A 21,718-nucleotide genomic window follows, 5' to 3' on the forward strand; every position below is an offset into this window, starting at 1 on the left:
TGAAATGTACTGAAACAAGCATGTTCCATGAAGCAACCAGCTCCATACCCTGTCAAAGCTGACCAGAAGACACACTTGTTGCCAGGGTGGCCTCACCAGCACATTGTGCACCACTTCCCCTCATATATCCTTTTCTTGCACTTATTTACTCAGACTATATCATGACAATAGCTTATTCTCATTCAAAGCACTCAGGTATCACTCCTTGTCGAGTTGTCCAGTTGAAAATTTTCAAGAAAAAATTCTTTTTATTGGTTGTATACATATGACCCCTATATATTTCTCTATTCAGTGTTACAAAGATAATTCATTTCTTCGTACATTAGTCTATTTCTCCTCTACTGATGCTATTTCAAAACTCCACAGCATCTAAAGATTACTGCCAAGGTCACTAAAAAAATATTGAAGAAGCCTGATTCTATAGTAAACCTTAACAAATCAAATTAGGTTGCAAAACACAGTAAAATATGACATTCAGTTTGTATTAGCAAAATATTCCACACACAGCTATGGTGCATAGCCCTAAGACAGGGATATTGCCCATCAGTAGCTTTTAGTTTGGAGGCACTGACTGGGTTTGCATAGCAAGGTTTGGGGTAGCAGAGGAGCTACAGGGGTGGCTTCTGTGAGAAGCTGTCAGAAGGGGAAGCCCTGTGTCTGATAGAGCCAATGCCAGACAGCTCCAGGACAGACCTCCCACTGACAGAGGCTGAGCCCATCAGTAATGGTGATGACAAATTTAAGAAGGGGAAAAAAACCTGCTCGATTGCAGTTGAAGAGAGGAGTGAGAATATATAAGAGAAACAACTCTGCAGACACCCATGTGAGTGCAGAAGGAGGGAGAGAAGATGCTCCAGGTACCGGAGCAGAGATTCCCCTACACAGCCTGTGGTGAAAAGCATGGTTATCCCCTTGCAGCCCATGGAGGTCCACAATGGAGCAGAGATCCACCTGCAGCCCATGGAGGACCCCATGCCTTCCTGGAAGGACTGCACCCCATGGAAGGGATCCACATTGGAGCAGTCCATGAAGTACTGCAGCCCCTGGGAAGGATTCACCTTGGAGAAGTTCACGGAGGGTTGTCTCCCCCAGGAGGGACCTCACAAGGGAGTAGGAGAAGAGGGTGAGGAGTCCTCTCCCTGAGGAGGAAAGAGAGACAACACCTGATGAACTGACTGTAACCACCACTCCCCACCCCACTGAGGCACTGTTGGGGAGGAGATAGAGAATTTAGGAGAAAAGCTAAGCACAGGAAGAAGGAAGCGGTGCAGGGAAGATGTTTAAGATTCAGTTTTTATTTTCTCATTACCCTACACTGCTTTGACTAGTAATAAATCAAACTAATTTTCCCCAAGTCGAGGTTGTTTTGCCCATGACGGCAATTGGTGAGTGATCTCTCCCTCATCTCAACCAATAAGCCTTTTGCTACATTTTCGCTTTCATGTGCGGTTGAGGTGGCTTTGGTGGGCATCTGGCATCCAGCCAGGGTCAACCCATCACAGGCATGGAAACAAGAAATATAATATAAAAACAAATAGAAGTCAAATGAAAATGCAAGCCAGGAAAGGAAGGGATTATCCAAGTAAAGACTCCTTTATGAGGGCAAGTCAGGAAACCACTCAATTATCCTGAGCCAACAGAGAGCTGCTGTGCTAGTCCAGATGGGGCTCCACAGGAAATACTGAGTCCACATTTTTTACATTCTCACTCTAGACTGAGAAAGGATCTGATTTTCTGGAGGCATTTCAGTAAGACTTTTGGGAAACATTTAAAATGGTGTAGCTCAGGAATGCAAAATTGGAGCCTGGAAACCACCATAATGTCCAGTATATTACACCATGCAGTGCCAGGCTTAATACATTTGATAAATGTAAATAAATACAACAAATTCTGCTTATGTAAGTGTCGCACCCTTCCTTTGAAAGAGTCTATCAGTCTGACTTAGTCCAACCAACTCCACAACAAACCAGAAACTATGATCACAAACCACCACCAAAACAAAAGTTGTAAATACTTTGCTCTGCTCTATTCTTCTTCAAGAGAAAACCTTCTTGCTATTGGTCCTGTCAGGAGAATTCAATCTCTGAACTTCTACTGGCAGAAACACTGTGGATGAGTTTCAAAATTCTGGGTGATCTGAGTGCACAATTCCTGTGTATACATAAAGTTCTTAAGAGCTCTGATAACAATCTAAGAATATATATATTTTTGTAATTGTAAGACATTTTCATTGGTTAAAGCTCTGTGGTTGGCTGGAATACATTAATGCCAATTTGATTTTTACCAACCAAGATTGGCAATGGTGAAAGCTAAGTTCCAGCCTTGATGGGAGTTCAAACATTTATCACCAAAAGTTTGATCATGATAGAGGTTATAATAGGTGAGTGCAGTAACAAAGTCAAGGAATTGATAAACAGAGAAACGTAGCACAGAGTCCTTTTCAGAAGAGATTGATAATCACTCCTCCCTTCTGTCCAAATGAATATTTCATTAAGACACACAACAAAAAACAAAACCAACAAACCAAAAAATGCTCAGTATGAGAGATTTAGAAAACTCCTATCCTATGCATAAGCTTACTTTATTGAGGAAGCAGGAGGCTGTAGGATAGGATAGAAGGTTCAAATTCAGTCAAACAAATTCTGTTATGCAGCATGCAACACGCAAAAAGCTTTTGAAGTATTTACTGTATTAAAAAGCATAGAGATCTTGTTTTAATTTTAAGCATCACATGCTATTTCTCATGGGTTTTATCTTTACAAGAACTGAAGTAGGAAAGATACACTGAGTACAAATTCTTCCTATGTACGAAGTCCTGACATAAGATGCCCTTTTCCTAGAACAATGTCCATTTTATTTGGCACGAAGATAGGATATCTAAACCAACTTTCTTACAGGCATGTGTAAAGTGTGATAATTAGTGCTGTATCCTTCCTTTGACCAGTGGATTCACACACAATTGGCCATGAATAATACAATGAATGATGCTGTTAGCATACTTCATGATAAATCTATACAATTTATTGTTAAATACTGTGGCAGATTTGTGGAGCAAATCTGATGGTCAGCTTCTATGGTAGAATGTACAGAATAAAACAAAACAAAAAAAAACCCAGTAACAAATCTATTGCCAAGAATTAATTAAACTATCATTTGCTTTTCCATTTAAGCTCAACTTTGATGGATACTGCTGTTTACTACAGCACTAAAATGATGCACCAATATGAGTCAATCTAAAGTCTTCAATATTTAACATGGTTTGCACAACCTAAACAGCTGCTCACATACTCTGGAAATTCTGAAACTTTTCCTAAGCCTACATAAGCCTCGACTTGAACAAAAAAAAAATAAAGTACTGGATTGTTTTGTATGTATTACCAGTTTTTGACAAGCAAGGCAATTTTGCACTTCAATGAAGTCAAGATTGCAAATTTAGCATGAACTGAAGTAGCACGCAGCAGCTGAGCTGAGGTTCAAGGGAAGAGGATCATCGGCACAGCAATATGCAATACTGAACTGACAAACTTAGTCATTTTGTTGCAGAACAGAGAGCTGGTAACAACCACAGTGCATATTTCCTATGATAAGGCCAACCTAGAATCTGTAAAACAAACAAGAACGTTATTTAAAAGTCACATGCCAAGTCCTGGGAAGAAAGCAGCAACAATAAAAGTGATTACCAGGGCATCAGGGAACTTCATCCTTAGGATATACTTAACAAAAGCAGTGAGAACACTGCAAGCTGTGAGAAATGTTGGTACAGCTCTTTCACGCAACTCAAGAGCATCTTCCTATAGCCTGTTAACGCTCTACATAACAGCTTTAAAATCAGTCTCTGCAATTTAAAATTTCTTCATAGTTTTTATGATGGATACATCCTGTTGAGACATAAATCTTAAATAAGCAGGTCCTACTGTCTGAGTTAACAGAGAATCAATAGCACTACACGTGGAAAATCCCCTTCATAGGCCCTTGGATCACTAGGAAGCACAGCCATCATCAACGGCTGAAAAACAGGTGCACATTAAAACTAGAGCCATGTAGTGGCAATGTAATTCATATGTATTCTTCTAATCTGCCTCGGCACTCTTTGGAAAATCACTCAGCAGTCATGGGATTGGATATATAGACATTTCTGTCTATATATCCAGCAGCCTCACCCTATGACAGACCTTCACAGTGACATGGTGCAAGATCCCAGGGCTGCTTTTGCACCATTTGTTTACTTAAAGAAGAGATCACTGCTGCAGGACAGTACATTTTCTAGATCATTAGCAGATCTTTGATATAGGATATCACTATCAGTGACATCCTGATAGTGTCTGGGACAGAGGCAGTACAATACTTAGAGCAGTAGCTTCTATTTTCTCAGCGATAAATGCATAGCAGAATTTACAAGTCACACCACCACCATCTGGTACCACTTCTAGTGGGAGAGAGCTAACACTTCGACATCCAGCAAGCAGATGTCAAAGCTGTAGAGAAATGCCCTGGGTAGGATCACAGCCTAAATTACATGCCTTTGCAGAAGGAGCCACCCAACTGTACCCAGCGCTTTCAGCTCTGAGTTCCTTCCTGAGGCTAGATAGCTAAGTCACACTGTAAAGAGACACAAAAAGACTCCATCTTCCCCTATTGTAACCAGGACAGGAACATAGGTTTGGTGACAGGAGACCTCAAATCTGTCCTGACTGTCACAGGGATATCAACCCAGGCTTTTAACATCTCAAGTGTTTTCCTACCAGGCCACTGGGCATTCTAGGAAAAGTGATCATCCTTCCTTGTTATAGATGTTGCATTCTTCACACTTCAATCTTGTCCTCCCATTGCAGTGCATGCACAGACAAGTTGGCTCCACAATCAATGCCTCTCCTTCTCCCTGGGCCTGTATAAATTATTTAACATAACAAGAGTAGCTTCAATAGGAACTTAACATACCAAGGACTACTTAGCAGTCTGGTTACTGATACAATTCTGCACAATCAAAAAGGCACGACTCAAGTCTGCTCAGACTCCCATGTTGGATTTGTGGGACGCTGTATCTAATAAGCATGCTAGCCACTGAGATAAAATGGAGTAGGTATTTTTCCACCTAAGATTCATGGTAAACATGCAAGAAGCAGCAAGTCAGTTCTGTACGTGCCTACCCAGGGAGATTTAGTACTTAAGCCTTTCAGGTGCCTAATCACCATTTTACACATTTCATCTTCTGAAGTAAAAAAACCAAACCCCCAAACACAAAACCAACCAATCAAAAACAAAACCACAAAATAAAAACAAAACAAAACAAAAACAAAACAAAACAAAACAAACAAAAAACCAAACCACGCCCCTCCAAAAAAACCAACACCCAAACAAACACACCCTCCTCCCAAAATACAAAACCCGGAACAAAAACAAACAAAAACTGACCAAAAATCTCAAGCCCTGAAAAGGGCACCATAATCAAAGCAGTCCTACAATTGTAAAGAATTTTAATTGTTTATTAAAATAATCAAGCATGTAACAAAGAGGTGTTAGTAGAACTAAATTAAAAGTGAACAGTCAATACCTTTGCTGCTAATTTTGCAAGAATACAATTAGAGTCTTACATGACAGCACTACTAAACCTTCAATGAGACACACGTTAATTAATATATAGGAATGTCAGTGATGTGCTATATGAGAACACACGTTTCCCAACCTGGGAGATCCCAATTAATCAAAGCAAAAAGTCTTGCAAAAATTGGAAAGCTTAAAGCTACCAAAATTCTGGCATTACTTACCATTTAGCTGCAAAATCAAAATTGTTGGTATGGTAATTTAGTAATATTTTCCTATTAAACTCTACCATAGTCAGTTTTATCCTTACCAATCCTTCCTAAGAAAACAGTCTGTTCTTCTGGAAGGACATTGTATAGCCTGCCAAATTCACACTATTTGACATTTATCAGGGAAGCAGCATGTTGTCATCAGTGTAAATAATGCTGCTTGTCCCAAATCCCACTGAGTTACCATATTGTCATGCTGTGAGCAAATGCACAACTTGGAGGAGAAATCTACCCTGTTTTACTACTATGTTGTAGAGCCAGTCAATCAGAATTTTACTGGAATAAAACTAGAAATTTTGTTTTGCCTTACAGAGCCCTGGAACATGACCAAGTAAAAGCTCCACCTGCCACAAAACACAATGAATTCTAGCCCACAGCTCTAGCAGGGCAAAGAGCAGTGCAAACTATTCGGAGAGAAAAAATTGAGGGGAAATAAGCTATAAGAGCAAGTCCACTATCCACTCTGCTCATTTTGCAATCTGAATCATGTGATGGGAGAAGAAAAAAGGTAAGAAGTGCACTCCATCCTATGTTCTGCCATTGGACACACCTAAAAGTGCACAAAGTGGAAGAAAAGTTTATTCAAGGTTATTAAAGAAATATAAATTAGAAGAATCCTTTTTTAAAAACTGGATGGCAAATTTATGCCAAATAAACTCATCCACCTGTATGCTGCTTTAAAAGCCTTATACACGCATATATGTATGCATGTATACGTAAGTAAGCCTTTATATGGTTCTTAAACACTGGTATGCACAATTCTGAACTGAAAACATAACTATGGTGGGGAATAAATCTATTAAACTAAGTCATGTGCTAATGAACTGTGGAGATGCTTTGTGTAACATCTATGAAAGGAAAAAGGATGGTTGATTAGGGACCAAAGACCTTCATTCATTATTTTCTGTATCTTTCAATTTTCATTGACCTTAAAACTGTAGTTAAATTTGCTTCAGTAGTTTGCTGAAAATGCTTTGAACACTCATTGCCTTGTAAATTTTCCCAAGCCTGTCAATGTTTATTTCTTCTGACTCCAATTTTTGCAGTGTAAAAATGAAGTCAGCTAGAAATTTCACACACAGTTGTGAGACTCAAATGCAATTTGGTGTCATTGGGCTCACCAGTATTGAAAACTCTTTGTGGAGGGGAAACAAAACTAAAATTTAAATACAAATACGTGAAAAGGTTTAAGCAGAAAATATGAAGAACCTTGTGTTCAAAGACATCATTTCATACTAATCATCATAGGGAAAACTACGAACTCCCTGCCAATTGGCTTTATAAGGGTTGCTGAACAATCTTACCCCTGTCTCCATAAAGGTTTGTCCTGACTTGGTGTTTCTGAAATGCTACCACATTTTTTGACTACTTAATGTTTCCCTCTACAAAAAAAAGACAAAAAAAAAAAGGAAGGAACTTGCCATTATATCACTATCAGACCTATCTTAATGCTTACAATTGGTATTAGCAGGAAAATAACTTTTTATTATTAACAGAAACACGTATTGTTTATTCTAATGAAAAAAAAAAACATAAGGAATATATTTTTTTGAAGCATAGTGGTCTTTTTCTTTTTCCAGTAGATCAGCAAAATTACAGAGAAAGGCATTTACGTATATTTTTTTGAATTAAAAACAATGAGGTATAGTATTTTCTAAAATAGATGAGTTATGCTTTGGTTTCCGAAATAGAAGCCTTATCCTAATACCATTTAAATTAAGTATTCCAGTAACTACACTGTCAGGTATTTAAGCTGAGTATATTCCTCATATTTCCTTGCCTACTTCGTGGCAAAAGGTTGGGGGGGGAACCCAAACAAAACAAAACAACAAACCCAAACCCACAAAAAAAAAAAGCCCCACAAAAAACATTTCCACTATCAAAAAGAAAAAAACTCAGTGCCCAGCTTTGAATTCCAATACTTTTGATCAAACACCCAGCCATTTTTAACTTCATTATAACTGAATTCTGGAATTCAGTGGAGTTCACATCACAGTTAAGCTGGGTCAGAATCTAAGCACAAACCTCATACTATATTGCAGACTTCACCAATCACTGCTCACTTTGCAGTAGAGAAATTTTTCTACTTCCATTGTAAATTCATTCCACCCAACCATGTTAAAGGCAAAGTAATATCAGATTGTTGAAAAGAGAAACACTTCTTTAATATAGCACTTTAATTCGTGCTATTTAAAAAGACATACTCTGTGAAATACTAAGAAAATTATTTTAAATTGTACACTCCACATTTATGCCCAAATCATATTGTTTGAACACATATTTAGCTTTATACATTACGAATAGTGCCAGTTGCTGGGTAGGACTATCTAAGTCTAGTGAACCAAGTTAAAAACAAAAACAAAACAACAACAAAAAACCCAAAACAAACAAACAAACCACCCCCCCCCAAAAAAAACCAACACAAAGACAAATAAAATCAAGGAGGCAAAAGAAAAAAAAACAACACAAAACATTGTACCTGAGTATCACAGCTAACAAAATATTTTACAAACCATTTTGGATCTATTCTATCTTCAGGTATTCAAACATTCAAATTTCCCACTAAGTCACTGCAGCCTTACCCCAAGTGATTATTCTCTCCTATCTTTCAAATAGAATTTAGTACAAAATGTGCCAGTTGTTTATGATCTCCATCTACTCTTATCCTACTTAAACCTGATGCTAGCATACCAAAACTGTAAATCATTAACAGCAAAAATGTTGACTAATGGAACTAGAGCAGCAGAAAACTGTTGGCATGTCAAAGAAATTATTCACATGGCACAGCAGCCTCCGCTCGTATAGCCCTGTCCTTATAGTTAAACTCTACACATTTCTTGAGCCTGAAGTCCTTCATTAAAATCTAAGTTTTAAATGCCACTGCCCAAAAAAACCCAAATTATAACACCCCAGGCAGTGGATAACCAGTGAAGCAGAAAAAAGGGGTTATTATATTTAAAAACTGAAACGGTGTTCCAACTGTAGGATTATTTAAGGCACACAAAGGAGGTAGGCCATGCATCCCCATAAGGAGTCCAATATCCAGACCTGTGGTCCAAGTACTTCCATCAAGACCTAGCTGCTCTTCAGATAATCCCCCTCACTTGTGAGGCAAGTGGGTTTAGCTCCATTTCCCTATTTGAAAGGACAGAGGAAGCTATTATTTTACTACTCCAAAGCAGGAGCAAAGAAAGTGAATGGTATTACTTGAGCTGTCCATATGCCCATATGTGACTAAAGACAAGTACTTCATAGCACAGAAAATACATCTTGAAATGAAATCACATATGCAGCTTGTCCACATGACAACATTTCTTGTAAACTTGTGAAGTCACATACCACCCAAGCATGGATGCTCCTATTAAGGAGAGGAGTGTGTGCCTACATGGCAGTGAAGAGCTTGACCCTTAAGCTCCTCCATGCTACAGGGCTTACTGAAGACGAGATGGCATTTAATCATCTTCAGGAAAGAGGAAGAAAGTTTGAGAGTTGCAACCTACTTGTGACCGAGTTTGAAAAAATAATTCCATTCAAAAGGGTTTTTTTGAGTCTGACCTGATTTTTCCCCAAGTTTCACACTCTTTTAACAAACAGCTGAGGTTGAAGCTCATGTTACCAGTGTTCAGGACTTTGTTTTTTGAAGACTATTTTTCAGTTGCATTCTTCATCTCCAAAATTGGGTAGATCTTTAAAAATAAACTTCATAAGAATATAGTGAAGAGGAAATAGTGTAGAAGCACAGAAATAGACTCAGGATTCCAATAACAAACTATAAATCATTCATTTCCATCACAGATTTACTTGCAGCAACATTTCTGCTTATATTAAAAGGGTTCAGAACATTTAGGGACAGGTTCATTCCTCTAACCTGAAAGCATTTTAACTTCCTCCCAAAACAAGGAATTGCAGAAGACCATGGTGTAAGTCATCTCTTTTGGCTTAGACAGATTGCAATGCTATCTTGCTGTACCTGACAAAGGATGAGTGAAGCTGTCCAAGTTCCTTGTGAACTTAAGGCAGATCGCAAAATAAAAGTCAAAAATCAGCAAGAAGAAAGAGTTGAAATGGGGTAGGGAGGGAGTGTAAAAAAAGGTTGAAGAATACTATGGCTAAAACCAAATTAAGTGATAAAGGAACACACACTGCATCTGCAGGCACTATAGGTTTGCTCCAGCCCAGTAAATTAGCTTTATGCCAGGATTTTTTGGTTGGAATTAATACAGTTTAGATTACTTAGTTAGCCTTCGAAATGCATTTAATGCTTACTGCAATCAGTATATTCAGTCACACCCATCATGTGGCTCCAAAACAGTAAATATAATTACATAAGAAAATAACTTCGAAAAGCATATAGTCCACATTTGGTACAGTACAGATGTATTGGTCGTGGTGAAGAAATATATAATATGAATGAACATATCTGAATCATTTGATCATAATGATAGGAGTTGCCTTTGATTCAAGACAACTAGAAAAGTGATTTTGATTGAAAAGAAAAAAAACAACCCACCACCAAGAATTCTAATTAGCATGAGTAATAGATGAACTGATTCAATATAGGAACCCCATTTTAATTCTATGGTCAGGAACTGCTAAAAGACGTACCTCTCGAAAAAAGGACTTCTAATTATGTGCAATTTATTTTACCAAATTTTACTATTAACGTGCCTAATTTCTAATACCATCAGATAGAAGAATCTCCATGTTCTATAGCTAATCCAGTTTCATAGCCTTGTTCCCTCCTAGAACCCCTCTAGGACAATCCCATCATGTTACTTGAGGAAAAAAAAAAGTAAATTAAAAAATAAAATAAAGTTACATGAATAAAACCACCCAGTGAATAATGCAGAAACAACAGCCCATAAAACGAAACCCTTATTTACAAGTATAATAGTGCCTTGTTTTCCTTAACAGCCTCAACTGCTCTGTAATTTTCTTGTTTTCAGAGGACCTATGCAGATGGGACCTCAACTGCAAAAAGCCAGCACAGACACCTGTACGCCACTTCAAGGCTGGCAAAAGTAAAGGGCTAACAGGCATAAGAGAGGGATCTCCCTCTTCAACTAGTAGAAGATCCAAAGCAACCAAAGGTTGCAAATGGTGAGATACGCGTCAGACTGTGAGGTTTAGGTATTCAGGCATCTTCTTTTCCAATTAACAGACACTTCCTCCCTGGGCTAAGTGAAAATTTTTAATTTTGGGAGACTGGCAAATTTCCTAGTATAGGCAAACTCTGTTTGAAAAGAAGTTTAAAATATAACTTTTCCTTGAGCTCTGGCAATTGTACTGCTATCAACAGAATTTCTAGCACAATGGTGGCAACATAGTACAGACTTTTTTTAAACATTAACTGGGTTAAGAAATCAAAGCCTATCATTTAGCTATGGAGAAAAAAAATGTGTAGTCTTTATGTAAAGAAACAATGCTTACAGATTACATACTACAGTCAGGCAATTGTCCGGCATTCTTTGTGCACCACAAATTAACAAGGAAGCCAATATTCCATTATCCCTAGTACATCAGCACTGACTAGACAGTATACATGCAGAAAAAAAAAATTATAAGGAATAAAGAAATAAAAATATAATAATAATAAGGAAAATTCTATATTAGTAAGCAAAATAAAGCAAGAACGGTATTACATGTCAGGTTGGAAAGCAAAGTATAACAGCCATGTTAGCTTCTAGAGAATCAGAACAGCAATACTAGCTTCTGTTCTGCCCAACAGGAGATCAGAAGTCATCCTCTAGACATAGAAAGAACTGCACAATCTTTATAACAGTCACCTTGTCCTACAAGAGCAAAGCCTCAAGTCCTAGTATAGGCACAACTAGGGAAAAAGCAATGAAAAAACTAACAGCTCAAGGTACAATCAACATTACTCACTCACATACTCATAACGTTAATGTAAAACCCTTTGAAAAAGAAGAGTGTTCCCTTGAGTGGTTTCAAAGTCCCCAAACCTATAAGCACACTACCATATTTATCACACTGGTATTAATGAAGCAGTGGAACAGAAGTGTTCAAATCTCATTTAATCTAGCCTTCGAGTTGTGTGTTCTGTTGCTGTTGTTGTTAAATAATAAAACAAAAACCCACAAAAACCATAACAGAGAAAAAAAAAAAAAAAAAAGAGAAAAAGTAGGTTCGCCAAAATGTGTATAAATGGCTAAGCATGATACACCACTGACTTGGAGCAATTCTGCCCATGAATCAAAGTTTCATTAAGCTACCTGCAAAAATTACTATTTTTCCCTTTGTTTTAAATCAAATCTTATAAATAAACCTAGGATTAAACTGCTCTTATGTAATTTATTTTCCTATGAACGTAAATAAAACCTATCACCAAAAGCAGTGTTTATTAACACTCCTCAGGAGCAGCCAAGATACTATGGTAACCTTCATGCTGCACAATCAAGAAGCTTAGTATAAGCTAATAGCACTAATACGTCAACATACAAGGTGAACTCATACTACTATAAACATATTTTTGTTCCTCTTCCTTACTAGTAACGAATGGAGAGATAAATAAACTCTTCAGGAGCACATCTCCTTTTAAGCAGAAATGAGAGCTAACAAAACAACGAGGAGACTGAAAACAGTATCTACAGTAGGACAGCAAAGAAGAGGAACAAAAATGGAAGTGGTTGTACAGCAATTGAGCAGTGATAGAAAACGGAAGGGGTGGGAAGGCAGAAATGAGAAGATGAATAGGGAAGGAGACAAACGAGATGTGAAAAGAGACAGAAGACAAAATTAACAAGAGTTAGTCTAAAACAGCACTTCTTAAATCATGGTTCAGCCAAAGGAAATTACAAAGTCACCCTGACAGGAAGAGTAAATTACAACTGTCACCGTCTTCACTTCTTGAGTGGTGTTACCAAGAGTCAGTCATGGCTGGGAATTACTGTCATACCACATGTCTGGTACAGGTGCCATAATGACTTTGTTAGCTATGTGTGCAATGAATAGATGCAGCAGAGAGTAAGCATACGGGAATGCAAAAAGGAAGGAAAGGGTACCACTGGTGAGCTCAACTGGAAATGAGATTGAGCTTTTATTAGCTGGTCCACAGACTAAGAGAGATACCACACAAATCACACTTAATCCAAAGCACTATGAAAGCAGGAAAGCATTTTGTTAATAAGAGCCTCAAAAACTTTTCAGGGATTGAGGTGAACTCCTGTGCAAATATATACAAATTACATAAAAATTATATCTATGGTAGACACAAAAGTTCCATCCAGCATTCCTCAATTATTCCTGAAATTGTAACTGATAAAGAAAGCAAATTCTAGGTAAGCAACACATGCAATGCAAGGAGAACTGTGATGTCTAAGAAAGTGCTCCAAGGTACAACTGCAATGCTGTAGCTTATTTTAATTCATTAAAGACATTGGATAACACACTGCCCTTATAATCTGTAATATCTTGGTCTGTATAATCAGTCCATTCAGAATCAATGTGCAAAAGGCAACAGTTTCCTCAAGATACCCATCATAACTGACCTTTACCTAAAGACAAACATAGAAGAGACTGCAGGGACATAACCTCCTCCTCTCCCCTGAGTTTATTCAACAAAGCAAGGAAGAATTAAATCATGTTTTACAGGTTTTTATAATTGAATATAATGTAGCATTAGCCTTCCATTAGGCTGACTTACATAGCATCATAAGCTCAGAGGGAACCTGAGAGGAAGTTAAAGGCCTTTTTTTTTCTGGGAAACACTACCAAAAAGACAGAAAATGTTTGTTAAAGTTGAAAACATACCGTGAGTGTCTCTTCTGTACTTCTTTTTCTTTGTACTGGAGCAACTGGAAATTCAAGAAGGGACTTTACTGTCTTCCTTTTGGCTTTTTCCATTTGAATGTTAGTAAAATAATTGACAGCAGCAAACTCAATAAGAGCAGAGAACACAAAGGCAAAGCAAACCGCTATGAACCAGTCCATGGCAGTAGCATAGGATACTTTTGGCAGTGAATGTCTTGCACTGATGCTCAGTGTCGTCATTGTCAACACTGTGGTTATTCCTTCAAAGAAATAAAGCAAAAGCACTGTTGAATCAAAGTAAAACAAAGCAAGTAGCTTAAAACAAAGAATTTTAAATCACTTGTGAGCCTTTCTCTACTGCTTGTGAATACTGCCATTACATTTAAGTTGTGGATATGGCAACCACCATATCCACAAGCAGCTATGCACACAAAACAGTTAACTAGTTTTTAAAGGAGGCATGGAAAACCATCACTTCAGCAGATCATCTACAGTTCACATAAAGAAAACATGGAAGCCTTTATTTCATTTTTTTTTTCATGTCAAGTTCAGTAGAAGTTTTTACAAGTTATTTTCTAAATATTTGAACATAATTTAGGTTGTTAAATTGAGGCGTGCTCCTCAGACTGCAACAAAAACATGATTTTTCCTGTAAAGGGTTTTGAATACCACCTATTATTCTGCATCTGTTCCTCTGATCCCACTTGTAATGCAAGTGTCATTAAGTCATGACAAATTATTTTGGTGCTAAGGAAGAATATTATATTAGCAACTCTGTTAGTTAAGAAACCATCAACCCTTTTTTTTAAAGCCTTCTGCTACTAGTCAACCAATAACATTTACTCAGAATTTCATCTTCTGAAAGAACAACTTTTTAATTAAATATACAAGCATGAACACTGAACTCAAAACACAACCACTTCATGGCAGTACTTCAAATTCAAATACATGTGGCACAAAACCAGGTACGGGGTCCTTTCTTCCTTTTTCATCCAAAATATCCCATATCATCCAAATGTAAAAAACTGAGTATATAGTGAACACTATACAAGTCCTAGCACGATAATCTCAAGGAAGACTAACTACAAATGGAGATATCTTTACTCTTATGAAAAGAACACTGTAACCATTCTAATTCAAGATATAATTCGTATACTCAGAAGAATTCAAACTATTTAAGAACATGTTTTTCAACAGATCCCTCACATCCCCCATTTGCTAAATAGTGGTATTCCATAGAGGTAATCTGACACAAAAAAGCTTCACCTAGACACTGCCGTACAATAAAACCAGTCCTTCATACTAAAGAAGACAAAAAAGAAAAAAAGAGTAATAGCCAGTTCATGAAAGTACAAGGGATATATCAGAGCAAACTCAGGAAGATAAAAAACACAGATGCAAGCTCACAAAACCTTCTTCAGTTGGAAGGTATTGAAAAACACAGCATTGAAAACGTTTAAGTCTGAGGAAAAAAATAAATTATGGAAAGGGTTTTTTTTCCCCACCACAGTTTTTTTTTTCCATCCCTGCTTAGCCCTATCCTTCCTGAGGACCCGAGTGGACCTTTGTCCACTTAGAGCAAAAAGTTTGCCTAAATTGTTTCTAAAGACATTTGTTTAATAGATGTAAAAGTAGGCTGAAGTGAATTGAGTGGCCAAACATTCACCAAAACAAGGAGGAGAGGGGAGGCCGTGACAGTATTATATCTTTATTGGATTTTTCCCTATTAAATCATTCTTCAGGAGACTTGTAGCTGCCACTGCAATTGCTCCTAGATATGTGTCATAGTGATTTACAGGGTAGGGAACTAAGTCCTGGTAAAAATATTTTGTTTACGTAATTACATAAACTGTAATTATCCAAAGCTAAATACTTAAAAGCTCCTGCTCAGAAATGCACATAAGTATTAATTTTTAACATAAATATAAAAATTAATGTTAAAATTAAATACTATTAATAAATTTTTACATGGTTAAAACCTGTTCTAAAATTACTGCTGTTTTTCCAATTCCCCCAATCACCAGATTTCAGGTGTCTGAAGCTCTGACTGCAGGAATCATGAATCAGTGTACCTTAGTTCCTTGCATATCCTTCATCTGTTATCTTTGATAAATTCTTCCTAATCATTCAGTGTCCAATGTAATGGTCATTTGGTTAGCCTCTTCTGACAGTTCCTCTAGAAAGCAGGTACCATAGCATGGCTTCATTCCTGTCTTTTCCCTATCTCTTTATCTCTTTGAAAAAAAAGCTTTAGAAAACAGGGTCCCTGTTGGAATTTGTCTCAAAAGTAGAAAGATACTTGCTGCCATACTCTAAGTTACTTGCTTTCAAAGGCATTTTAGTGACTTATCTCTAACTTAGTAGACATCCAAACTTTATTAGTATTTTTCAGTTTCATATATGGATACAGTTACACACATTACATATATTGCTCTATAGTCTGTACATTTTTAATTATCTCATTTGGTCTGTAAAAACAGATTCTATATTTCCAATTCAACATCACTGTGAAGATATATGAAGCAATATATGAGTTTGCCTAATGTAATGCTTGAGTTGAAAGCTAGTGGGATTCTTATTAAGTTTACAAGTTGTTTCTCCTAAAACTAATCATTAACCTTGTCTCATTTGTAATACAAACAATGTTCCAACTCCACGGACACGTTTGAATGTGTCACCACATAAAAACATTAATTCCTATTGTTCTTTCCAGCATGTATCTATCTATAGAAAGGCTTTTTGCAGAACATTCTCTTCCTGCTTTAGTTTACAGTACTTTATGAAGCCAAGACATTGCTCTATAAAGGTTGATTTTAAAATGTTTTTATCCTATTTCTTTGTTCGGAATCATATTTCCATTTAATTTCTTATGCTTTCTCTTCCACAGAAGCTTTTCTGTTTTTTATTCTCATAGTTCACTATAGCATCTCATTCAAGCTGTATTTTGATGAGGGCAATTTTAATATCTTGTGATCATTTTGCTTTTGTAATTCATTTTCATAATGGCAATGGTAGAAAGGAAAGAAGAGCACTAAACATGAAATTACAGTAACAGGATCTAAGCCTTACTCATAGCAAGCTTCCACTGATGACACAGATACCTCATAACAAGACACCTGTACATCTTTCACACTCCAATTTATTTCACAAGTATTCTATAAAATGTGAGTTCAGGACTTACACTATTGCCCACTGGAGGATAAACCTGCTCTGGATATAGACTAAGGGCCAGACTATTACTCAGGGTCAGGTTTTGCCAGATTTTTCCCCTAAGCAGGAAAAATCCCTAGAGCTGTACAGCCATTTGCCACAGACAATCATGACACCCTTCAGGTTATATATTCCAAGTTTCTCTTCAGGTTCCAAGGATTCACATAACAACATTCTTCATACAACGATACCAAAAATTCTTCTGAATTTACATTATTCCCTTGTTTCTGTGCTAGTATGGAGGCCATATACCCCAAGGCAGCAAAAAGGCCTATTCTAGTGGAAGTCATTAAAAGAACAATTACGAGAAAAAGTTAAAAAAAAAGAAATACTTACCAAAAACAGTTCTAGCTGGAACAGATTCCTTATTTATCCAAAACGAAACTTGAGAGAGGATCACGGTCATAATGCATGGGATATAGGTCTGAATCATGAAATAACCCATTTTCCGTCTGAGGTGGAAATAAACTGTCATAACAATATATTCACCTAAAAGAAAGAAAAAGAAAAATATTTTTCTGAATGTGTATAAAATTTGTGTTGCAGAATAACTGTTTCAGACTCTCAACTAGGATTGTTTAAGACGATGCTATTCATATTACTTAACATGCTCAGAAAGATATGTTCTTTAGAAAAAGAATGAATGAAACTTTTAAACAAAAAATCCTAGAAATGATAGGTCATTACAGTGCCATTCAAAAGCCGATGTCAAAAATACTGTAATGTACAGCTAATACTGGGTTTAATTTTACAGTATAAGCATGATTTTAAAAATCCTTCTGGCAGCTATTGAAGAAGAGAGACCCAAGAGACAAGTTACCTACCTACCATAGTATCTATAACATCATAGTACCTACCTGCCAAATAAAACAATAAGAACAATGATACACATTGAATGTTATGCAAGCATCTCAGCTTTTTACTAGACTTATAAGTCAGCATCACTATGATAATGAAACAAATACAAAAATCATTGAGAAGAATTAAAAACACTATTTATCTAAAATGTCATCATCATATTAAGCAAAGAGACAAAAAAGCAGTTTTACCATGAACTGAATAAACTGTCTAAATAAAGCACTATAGAATGAGTCTTTTGGGGACAGCAAGGAAATCTTGTTGTTAACTCATAATAATCAATATGCTGAGAAGTAAATTTCTAGTGTATTGCAAAATGCCATTTTATCTTTGAGTACAATACCTGTAGAGCAATACATCAAATATATTTGCATTATTTGTTTTATTTTTACCATCTCACACCACCTAAACCTGCTGATGCTTAGAAAATTATTCAAAATTTTAAAAATATTTTGGGAATGAATATGCTTGTTTATCAACACACTGCTCATCAGCGATACTTCACTCATTTCGGATGCCTGTAGTTACCATTTGCCTTATTTCTTACAGCAAAAATCAGAAGTATCTATTGTGACTATTGCATTTGTGCCTATCCTTATCCAACTAGAGGGTTTTTATGGCTTTAATAACCCATTCTGTATGCTGTACTTCTATCCCAAGCTGTTTGCACCGCCAAACAAAGGAAGTCTTTTGCACATAATGTGGATACAGTGCTGAGAAATTACTTCCTCACCCAGGCATCCTCTTGACTCTTCAAACTGCATTTTAAGCAGTGATTAAATGCTCATTTTGTCCCTTGGAGTAATGATCTCATTCTAGCTTTCTGAAAGACTGTCACAATTTACTGTAATGAATCTGCAAATGTAAATCTCAAGGACAGAAACCTAATTCAGATTTACGCTCTCAGCCCTCAGTACATACCCTATGACATTCAGTAGAATAACTTACAGAAAGAAAAGGAAAAAAGCTTTGGGCAATGTTACAGGTTAGTTTTACCTCAAGTTGATTTTTACTGACAAGATTCCTACCTGTAATAGATTTAATAGTTTCAGAGGATACCGTATGCCCAAGCAGGTCATACTGAACTAAACTGGAAGACTCCTCAGGAACTTCCACTGACTTCTCAGGTCCTTTTGTCCAGGTATAAATCATTTCACTCTTTGGATAAGCATCTACAACACAGCATCAGTTTGCATAAACAGGAAACTTTTTCTCATACCTTACTAAGAGCCCAATCCAAATCTACTGAAACCAAACAGTAAAACTCACATAAACAACTTTAGAAGATACCCTTCATGCTAAGTTATTCCCGAAAGCCACCCTCAGAGGAGAATAAACAACAACTAAGACTGTATGTCAAGTGTTACACATAAATTCACTTCACATATGAATGTGAAGACTAAATGCAAGGTCTTTCTGGAACAGCCCCTACTGGGCATGCAAAGTTTATCTTTATTTTAGCAATTGCTATCTAAAATTTTATTGTTAAAATACACTAATCTACAAAAAAGAGCATGTACAAAGAGGATACATTTTGAAGATTGGGTGTACATTTCTTTACAGAAAAGAATGATTACACTAAAAACTACAATATTTTAAACTTCCGTTTAAAATATTTGATGGAAATCATAGGTCAGTAAAAAATTCACAAGAACACAAAGAAACATTCTACATATAAGGCAGAAGACATAACTTAGGGTTAGCATTCAATCCCTACACAGTCCAAACTCCTGTTAAAATTAAATCAAATCAGTCTCACATTTGAAATGGCTACATGTTATTTCAAGTTTCACTGCAGGAAATATCAGATTAGTGTTCAGCAAAATTTCTGCCGGTTGGTGATCCTGCCTGAAGAAATATGATGCCTGTGGAGGAGCCCCCACTATCGAAGTACCCCTATCATACAGCTGATACCACAGTCAAATCTTGCAGCACCTGGTCTCCAGTCTCACTGTAGCAGGCATTAAAAATTGTATCAGAGCAGTGTCTTTAATACCCCCCTTTAGGTTGACTACCCAGCTGTATAAGATAATTTATGCTAAGGAAAAACTACTAGGGTTCTACAGCCATTTGTGACTTCAGAGCTCTGGTGTCAAGGAAAATAGAATAATGTCCAGCTGCTGACTACATCAGAGAGTCTAAAGCAGAGAAGTTAGCAACCAAGAAGTCTTGTAAGAGTGACAAGATAGTTAATGGACTGCACCAACCATCCCCAGGGGGTCTCAGAAGTCTCTGCTTTGGATTCATATCAGGGAACCATAACTACCTCCCTTGGTTCTTCTGCAGCATGTTCCAAAATGTTCCTTTTAGTCAAAGTTTAGATGTTTTGCAAAAATCTACATCTGATCTCAAAGCAGAAAAGTCATCTGCACTAAGATTCTTCTCACTAGTTTAAAAACTATTTATCTCATCTAAACTTGTCATGCAGACAATTACAACTAAGAATCAAATCTCTGCACATAACCTCCACATCTACCTTGGGATGCCAATGTACCTCCACTACCTGTACAGAAAGGTAAATAACCTGCTTCCTTAGATGCCTTTTACCTGAATGTTATAAATTGAATTTGTCTTCTCCAGATAATCACTTCACTAGGTATCCAATTCCTTACTGAGAACCAAGAAAAACTATATATTTCAAGCAAATGTGTAATCAGAATAGTCAGGTTTAACATAATAGCTGAATCACTGACTGCTTTTCAGTTCTCTGGGTTTAATTTTTAAGGTCCTAAATAAAATTCCCAAGGAACCTAACAGGAGTTTTGTCTGCATAGGGATTGCGTATCAAGACATATCTGTATATATTCAGAAAGTCTAGTAATTGCTCAAAATTTACTTCTACTATTTAAATGCTGTATTTACAAGAAATTTCATAATTGCAACTTACAACTCCCAAATTTGAGAGGACAAGCATGACCATCCATGGGAAAATCCACTAATCTCATGGGACACTCTGCACTTATTGTAAGCCTATAATGGAACAAATTAAATAGTCTCTGGTTGCCATTTTGTCTGGGCAGCATAACTTTTGCATACAGTAATTGTTAGAAGTCAAACAAACATATTAGATACCTCATTGTGTACAGGATGGTGCCATTTCTCATTATTCTGAAGAGTTTATTTGGGGCTGTCATATTATGTGCAACAGACTTTTTTCCATTCCTGAAGAAAGTGTCAGGAGTCCACACCTTCGAGACCATCAGGTTGTTAAGTCTTAAAATTTCAATAGGGCCATCGTATTTTAATCTTTTATCTACCCATGTCTGACGAAAGAAGACATCCATTGTATATTCCTGTATTAAATTGCAGAAAAACAAAGATCACGTTTGCATGTGTGTTTCCTGTAAAAGCAGAAATCCCTCAGGAGCAAAGAAACCATTAGTAAAGAAAATACCAAGTCTACTATATAAACATATTTCCACCAATTAAAGTAAGTGTCTTGTGTACTTCTTAATAGCTTAATTTCTTACAGTAGTCATATCAATAAATTACTACACATTTAATCGTTAAGGAATAATTAATCTAATTAGGTTGCAGGAAGCAGGCAATTGAATTTGTAATCAAGTATATAACTGGAAACAAAATGATCTCTGACAAGAAGTGTCAACAGATTTTTAAAGAAAATATATCCATCAATTTGCTGCTGCTGTCTAAATTAAAAATAGCAGGACAAACAATTACTTCCACTTTAAAGTTAGGAAAGAAAACTTAATTTCATCTCATGGAAAGTAAGCTTTTAACTGAGGAAAGCTAAATAAGTTCTTTGCCATGCCCACAAAACATGGATAATAAATTATATGTAGACTTGCATACATACACATTTTTTTAAACTATGTAACTATCCCATTAACCCTCAGAAAAGCCATACAGATGCTCCAACAAAAACATGAAAACAACTGCAGAATAACACAGGCACATCATGAGAAATAATATGTGAATGAATGGATGAAGGAATGCATTTCTCATCTCAGGAAGCTAAAGCATTTCACATAAAAAAAACCCCATCATGTAGCATTCAAAAAGGTAACATGGAAAGCTTTGAGTCCTTTTTAACTCACAGTTGTGATTTT

At 36.6% G+C, this 21,718-nt stretch overlaps 1 protein-coding gene across 6 annotated transcripts in view; it reads right to left on the reverse strand.

Moving 5' to 3' along the window:
- Positions 1 to 21,718, reverse strand: part of GABRA4 (gamma-aminobutyric acid type A receptor alpha4 subunit) — a 67,261-nt gene that overhangs the window by 39,160 nt on the left and 6,383 nt on the right. For all 6 annotated transcript variants that reach the window (XM_029961114.1, XM_029961110.1, XM_018068807.2 and 3 more), the window contains 5 exons: positions 20,721 to 20,941; positions 20,536 to 20,618; positions 18,677 to 18,820; positions 17,127 to 17,279; positions 13,581 to 13,840 (listed from right to left, as the gene is read on the reverse strand). In XM_029961114.1, the coding sequence (XP_029816974.1) occupies positions 13,581 to 13,840; positions 17,127 to 17,279; positions 18,677 to 18,820; positions 20,536 to 20,618; positions 20,721 to 20,941 (861 nt within the window). The remainder of the gene's footprint in view (positions 1 to 13,580; positions 13,841 to 17,126; positions 17,280 to 18,676; positions 18,821 to 20,535; positions 20,619 to 20,720; positions 20,942 to 21,718) is intronic.

The sequence above is a fragment of the Manacus vitellinus genome, unplaced genomic scaffold (genome assembly GCF_001715985.3).
Source record: "Manacus vitellinus isolate BGI_N305 unplaced genomic scaffold, ASM171598v3 scaffold_0_pilon, whole genome shotgun sequence".
In the NCBI taxonomy this organism is placed as follows: domain Eukaryota; kingdom Metazoa; phylum Chordata; class Aves; order Passeriformes; family Pipridae; genus Manacus; species Manacus vitellinus.